General features: G+C 48.2%; 1 protein-coding gene across 26 annotated transcripts in view; it reads right to left on the reverse strand.

Annotated features, from left to right (window-relative positions):
• LOC143029778 (histone deacetylase 9-like) overlaps positions 1-7,500 on the reverse strand; it is a 454,521-nt gene that overhangs the window by 62,686 nt on the left and 384,335 nt on the right. For 23 of the 26 annotated variants that reach the window (XM_076192726.1, XM_076192709.1, XM_076192721.1 and 20 more), the window contains 3 exons: positions 6,089-6,178; positions 2,229-2,381; positions 1,480-1,577 (listed from right to left, as the gene is read on the reverse strand). In XM_076192726.1, the coding sequence (XP_076048841.1) occupies positions 1,480-1,577; positions 2,229-2,381; positions 6,089-6,178 (341 nt within the window). The remainder of the gene's footprint in view (positions 1-1,479; positions 1,578-2,228; positions 2,382-6,088; positions 6,179-7,500) is intronic. The other 3 variants (XM_076192713.1, XM_076192718.1, XM_076192716.1) reach the window with 3 other exon arrangements.

Here is a 7,500-nt window from a genome sequence, read left to right on the forward strand (position 1 = left end):
CAGGTTCCCCTAAAAACAGTAGCAGCTTCCTTTCTGCTCCTAAACGTGATACCAGCTGACTCGGGTCGCCTCTGTCCTGTCCGACACACCCTCGGTTAACAGGCAGCGCGATGAGCTCTTTTTTGACAGAAGATTTCATTCGGCTAAGGAGGACTTAGGGCAAAATCAGGTCTCGACTGGTCGAAAAAAAGGTGGTTTGCGGAGTTATAATTGTAGCCATACCATCATGAAACACCTAATGATCCTTTCCCAAGCCTGCCTGCCTGTCTTTAACCCACTGTCCCTCTTCCATCGTGACGATCACCACCACCACCACCACCACCTTCAGTAACCTTGGCTACACGTAATAATCTACTCGACTTCTTCCCCAGATCAACCACACCTCCGACAGGCTGCGACGCGTCCTGCCTATGATCATCCCAACTAACCGTGGTCGTTATGTCCAGTGGCGTGTCCGCTCCGTCTTTTTTAATGACAGGTTCTTTGCACGGAAAATTATGGCACGCCCTCCAAGACCTCCTTATCTCACTCTCGATACTTCGCCTCCAAAGCCCCTCCCTCAACCCCCACCCTCCCCTCAACACACACACACACACACACACACACACACACACACACACTCTCTCTCTCTCTCGTCCATGGTCCTTTATACTTCCTGTCAAATTATTTTTCTCCCGTTTTCTAATCACCTCCATTTTCTTTGATAATTGTTCCTAACTGACATCCTCACACACTTCTCTTATTTTCACCTTTGCCTTCTTAATTATTCATTATATATTAAGATATTCTTGATTAGACGTGTCTCTATTCTATTCCACCTTCCTAAGTATTCTATGCCATTCATGAAATTGTGATTTTCGTGAGACCTGATCACCACCCCTAGAGCACCCCCACGCGCGTGCAAATCCAATGGTAACCAATGCATTCATTGACTAAAATGCAAACACACACACACACACACACACACACACGAATTCTCTAGAGGCGATTACATCTCCTAAGACATCACCACCACCGTCTGTGTTCACAGTCGTTTGGGATTGTCCTTTGAACACACGACACACAGGAGCGGCCGGACTTTGGCAGCCACTGGACCTTCGGTAGAGCAGGCACTCCAGTCACCGTTGTACTTGTCGAGATCTGCGAGAAGGTTAGTATTTCTGGCTGCAAAAGACTGGCACCCCAGCGCCTTCGTGCTCGTTCAATGCAAACCCGAACGACTGTGAAAACGACCCACATTCCCTTTTATAGCTCTTTGTTTCTACCTAAATAGATGAAGTTACAGGAGGAGGTGGAGGAAGGGGAGGATGTGGAGGAGGTCGATATGGAAATGGAGGAGGAAGAGGGGAGAGCGGAGAGGATGGAGAGGATGAGAGGAACAGGTGAGGGAGGAGGAGGAAAAGGAGGGGGTGGAGGAAGAGGAGGGGGTGGAGGAGGAGGAGGAGGAGGTGATGAAAAAGGTACTCCAGAAGGACTTACCAGTTCCTGTAGTTTGACGACGAGGGTCCCCCGGCCGCTGCCGCCGCCGCCGCCGCGCTGTTGGCCGCTTCGCGCTGTTTCTTCTGCAAGATGACTTCCTGTAGGAGGGGAAGAAAGGAGGTGTCACTCGTCTGCTTTGTTGTGTCCGTGGGGGCACGTCTACGTACGTCGCGAACGTGTGACAAACTGGACGTAACGAGGCGTTGCGTCTTACCAAGTCGTTATGACAGAGATCAAAAGGGTTCCATCGTATTCTCAAGAGTTTCGTCCAGTTTGTTACACGCTGACGAGTTATGTCCGCGTCCTCCCTCCGGACAAGAAGAAGAAAAAGAACAAGAAGGAAGAAGAGAAGATGGTGGTTAATATGCCCACGACATATCTTAAAAGGAAAACAAATGTCACCTTGAAGGAATTACTTTAAAACCCTCAATCTGCCTCTACTCTAGGACCAGCACATCCTTTTCTCAAGAGTACCACTTGTTAAAGTAACAAATCCATTAAACCCAGTGACGTCACTAGCAAATTTTGTTTTGGCTAACGCCAAGGGATGGGGGTCGACGTGGGACCAAAATCCTGATTTCCATTTCTTGAAATCCTTGTTTTGTTCCCACAGCCCAATAAAACAAAACTCCATAGTATTCGCCACGACAAAGTCTCCAAAATGTATCACTGTGTCAGAGGGACATTGTGGCACACCCCTTCGGTACCCACCCCACCCCGAAGGGAAAAAGAAAAAGGCCTCCTCTTACCTGAAGGCGTTGCTTGACTTCGGAGGAAGCGATGGCGGATTGTTTGTGCTTCTCTTTCTTCTTGAGAGCCTCCAGGCGTTCCTGCTCGTGGCGCTGTTTCTCGGCGCGCTGCTGTTCGTCCTCGGCAGCGCGTTTGGCCTGGTCTAGGTACTGCTGCACGGGAGGAGGAGAAGGCAGAGGTTAAACAACGTTCTACAGCTGGAGTTTCCAAAGGCGACACGCACAAACACACACACACACACACAAATCCACTTCTCCCCATTCCATGAGATCCTGCTGCTCATGGTGGTAAAGATGATGGTGATAAAGGTGATGGTGACAAAGCTGATGTGGCTAATAATGGTCCTAAATTAAAAACTGAAAATCTTCCCATCGTTAGGGGTTGAGATGATGGTGATGTCTGACCACAACGGATGGTGATGGTTGCAGGAATCGTGGTGCTGTTGATGATGATGATGATGATGATGATTACGATAATGACGAAGATGATGATGACGACGATGATGATGATGATAATTGTGATCATGACAATGACGACGACAATGATAATAGTAACAATTGTGATGATTGCATTAGACGGCAATGATGGCAATGATGATAATGGTGGTGATAATGATGATTGCGATAATGACGAAGATGATGATGACGACGACGATGATGATAATTGTGATCATGACAATGACGACGACAATGATAATAGTAACAATTGTGATGATTGCATTGGACGGTCAATGACGGCAATGATGATAATGGTGGTGATAATGATGACGATAATAAATGAATGAGTGCGACAGTTTTGTAGGAAGTGATACTGGTAATGATGGTCATAATAGCTGGTGATGCTTCAGTCGACGATGCTAGGGAGAAATGCAACAGTATTATTATAGTCTTTTCATTTGACCTTGGCGAAATTTTTCTACACAAAATTTGACGAAAAAAAAAATTATTCACTTCTCGAAATATGCTAAAAAAAAATCATTATTCTATTCCTTCCATCATGTCAACTTTCATTCCTGAAACTTGGCTTAGCAAGTTTTTTCTTTACTGAATATTCCTCAAGTTAAAAATGAGAAGACTATAGTCACACTGGATGCAGAAGTGAAAGCAATAATAGTCATGCTAGGACCGTAAGACGTTTGCTACATATCTGACCATGCTTGGCATGGCCAGACTGGCCAAAACCAAGATCAGTCCCTTCAGCGTGGTGGCGTCCCTGGATAGACTACATATCTCCAGCGTCAGCCATAATAAAATATGCAAAGGGGGTCACCGCGCTGACAAGGTCAAATCTATCAGCATAGGTCAGGAGACACACTATCCATGATATGATCTAACTAGAAAGTGTGGGGGCATCACAAACAATACAGCGGTTACTACAAAGCGAGACATAGGTGCGATAAGAACCTCTACATAACTACAAGATAGTAGGTTTATTTACGCTACTTGACACCAATGGAAACATCTAAATCTCTACAACAAATTTACTCAATTCATGGCCTGAATCAGACGTTTATGATACTACCCCAAGGCGTGTCTACACTTCTGGTGGATTTTTGGCGAATTTAGTTTTATCTTATTATACAGAATACAAACTACATTTTAAAGAGTGCATGCGTCCACGTACAAACCGGAGAGAAGTGCTACAGTCTAGAAGGTATTATCTAGCCATCTTAGAATTAGATCATACTGCAAGTATTGAAAAACACAAACTCCTGTAACAAATTTGGTTTAAAGAAGGAGAGTGCTTTGTACTCTGTGCACCGCCTCCTCTTTTTCGGGGGATCAATTTCTCGTTTCTGTTCCAAACAGACGGTGGGTTAGGAGTCGACACACTTATGGGTATAGATGTATACACACACAAACTACAAGAACATGTATGTTCCCGAACACGCACGTGCGCGTGCACATGTATATTCACGCACACGAACACAAAAGCGAACAAACACGCACAAAACACACACGCACACACAGACACGCACACACACGGTCCCTGCAGCCACTGCCGGGGTAGTGGAGGGCTGAGGACAGGATTCAGTGCAAAGTCAGGTGAGCCACTTTCCTGTCCACAACCGTGAAATGGTTACGTGATTGTGTTTGCGTGCGTGCGTGCGTGTACATGTGTGTGTGTATGTGTGTGTGCGTGTATGTGTGCGTGTGTGTGTGTACGTGTATGTGTGTGTGTGTATATGGGGGGCAATTTGGAAGAAGTGCGGAGGAGGGTTGCGAGAAAATGAAGGAAAGCGGGAAACCAGAATGGGTATATAATGTTAAGTGATGAGAGCATCTCTGTTTATCCGCATGGGAGGTCCGGGTGAGGGGGGAAGTGGGGGAAGGGGGGGAAGGGTATGGGGGTACAAAGTAACTAAAGAGCAAAGCGACATTACGTTCCTCATCATTACAGCAGACCTTAGGATTGAACAAGCACGGGGGGTTTCACTGAGGAAATTAAGTGTGAAAAGTATGCAAAGGTTTCTTTTCAAGGATGCAGTCACAAGATCCCAATGAAGATCTCGTGTTTGGAGCCTGGTGTGCCAATGAAGAAGCGTGAGACACAACTGAAATAAAATAACTACAACTGCAACATAACAGTAGCGGTGTTTTGTGTATGATTCATGCCAAGCAGCAGGTGTAATGCAGGTGTTGTGACGTCGCTCAACTTTACGTGTTCCGCTGCATAGGATCACCAACACAGGTTAAGCCAGCAACAAACGAAGCCATGAAACAGATGCAAGAGAAAAGTTAACGATAACAAATATGATTCATACAAAACTGAAAACGGGCATGGAACAGAATTTTACAGATCTATATACGCTGGTGCAAGACAAGACAATAACAGCTTCTACGCTACAACAGCAGGTGCATTTACACTACAAAACAACCACTTGAGGGAGAGGGGGGCTACGTATGTGTAGGTATACAGCACCACGAACAGGTGTTCTTGTCGCATGCAGGTGTCATACAAACCACACTTGGGGACCAAAAGCTTGGGAACAGGTTGCAGCAGGTTGTTGCAGGTGCGGCTTAAGAGGCGGTGACGATGACGCCGATGGGCGTCGCAACCTATCTACCCGTGATCTACAACCTAACTACTTTGCTCTCTTAACTACACCGACTGCACCTTATCACTCCTCATCAACATATTTATCTACATCCTGCAACTTAGCTAATCCCCCCTTCAACTCCTCCCCATAACCTGGCACGTTTGACTCCTTCCTATAACTCCATCGCCTTCCTCAGGAGTCTGGTCTCCCACTTCTAACCCCAAGCGTTCCCGAGGGCCACCAAGCTCCCATGGGAGTGGCAAGAAACAACCTACTCCCTAGGCCTTCGTGGGTCCCAACTCCCCTGAGCCCTACACCTCCTCTCGTCTCTTCCCCCTACAGAGTGACCCTCACTGAACTACAGAATGTGGAAGGTTCACTGCGCTGTGTGGAACGTGAGATTCACCATGTTACGCTCTCACTAAATGCGTGACCGTGTTTATTTCCCATTGCTGATTGGAGAGAGAGAGAGAGAGAGAGAGAGAGAGAGAGAGATACTGCGGTATTGGCATCGCGCTTCTTCTAGAATGAGAAGTTAGATTCTTAAACAAGACAACTAAAATCCTATCTAAACACATCCCGGCGGATAATTCCCATCCTGACCCAGTCTATCCTGATCGTACTCTTATCATCATCCCGTCAATACTTTGTCGGCCGCTTATACCGTGCCACCCCTGTCCTCACGCTTACCACCCACTTCCTTGTTGTACCAGCCCTGCCTCGGCCTCCCTTGTGTACCTAAACCTCGACAGGAGGAGTTGGAGGAGGAGGAAGAGATGGAGGAGGACCTCTTTAGTGTCGACCCGCTCACCGACTGACCTTGAGATGTGACTGGAGTTCTTTCTGCTGGTGGTCGAGGAGTCGTTGGCGCTCCTCATGGAACTGTTGGTAGAGCATGTTCTGTTGCAGCTGTCCATGGAGAGAGAGAGAGAGAGAGGATCGTCATCGTGGGACGTGAGGGCGCGCGGGCGGGCGGGCGGAGGGTGGGACCAGTGGCCCCGGGCGCCATGTGGAGAGAACGAGGACCAGGACCAGGACAAGGACATAACGTTGACGTGGTACTTGTAGGGCGACTGTATAGTGCTTGTGCCGTGTCATCAAAGTAGGTGAGAGGAGAGATAACAACCACGCGGAGATCTTCTGTGGTGCTGGAGGTAGGGTGGGAGCAGTAGCGTTCTGTGCGTGCATTAGTGTGTGTGTGTGTGTGTGTGTGTGTGTGTGTGTGTGTGTGTGTGTGTGTGTGTGTGTGTGTGTGTGTGTGTGTGTGAGAGAGAGAGAGAGAGAGAGAGAGAGAGAGAGAGAGAGAGAGAGAGAGAGAGAAGACAGGAGAGGGGATGGGAGAGGCGACGGGAGAGGGGAAAGGGAGAGGAGAACGTAAGAGTGGAACGTGAGAGGGGAAGGGAAAGGGAGACGGGAGAGGAGAACGTGAAAGGGGAACGGGAGAGGGGAAAGGACGAGAGAGGAGAGACATGGAGAAAGAGAGAGAGAGAGAGAGAGAGAGAGAGAGAGAGAGAGAGAGAGAGAGAGAGAGAGAGAGAGAGAGAGAGAGAGAGAGAGAGAGAAAGAGGATGCACGTATGCACCTGACCTTGACGTGAAAATGGCGTATATTTAGTGTTGTGCGAAAGAGTGGGTGGGTGGGGAGGGTGGGGTGGGGTGGGTGGGAAGGGATGAAGGGAGGGAGGGAGGGAGGGAGGTAGGCTGGTGGGTGGTGTACACTCGGCTGAATGTCAGGGGTGAGGCCGCCCGCAGTCTACGTGGGCGTGCGGACACAGGCGGGGGTGGCATGATGTGGTGTTGGGGAAGGCGTGGGGATTGGTGGGGAGGGAGGGGGCGTCATGGGTGAGGGTGGGGACGACGGGTGGATTAGAAGGTCAAGGGTGATACGCTTAAAGGCGGGTGTATTGTAAATGTACATGTCCAGATGTGTGTATGTGTATGTGTGTGTGTGTGTGTGTGTGTGTGTGTGTGTGTGTGTGTGTGTGTGTGTGTGTGTGTGTGTGTGTGTGTGTGTGTTCGCGCGCGTGATCCCGTCAACTTAATCTCTATGCATGTGTATGACTGGTTTATGGGAAGAACAGTCAAGGAGGGGGTGAGGGGTAACGCCCTGTGAAAGCAGGAGAGGAACATGACCGTTATCTTCCAGACACTTTTCGATCAAATAACCTCGCCAAGGTCACGGACTGTGTAGTTGTATATTAGGATTAAATATTTTTGCAATACCTGTTAACT

This window comes from Oratosquilla oratoria, chromosome 11 (assembly GCF_046742065.1).
Source record: "Oratosquilla oratoria isolate Oo_2021 chromosome 11, ASM4674206v1, whole genome shotgun sequence".
Taxonomy (NCBI): domain Eukaryota; kingdom Metazoa; phylum Arthropoda; class Malacostraca; order Stomatopoda; family Squillidae; genus Oratosquilla; species Oratosquilla oratoria.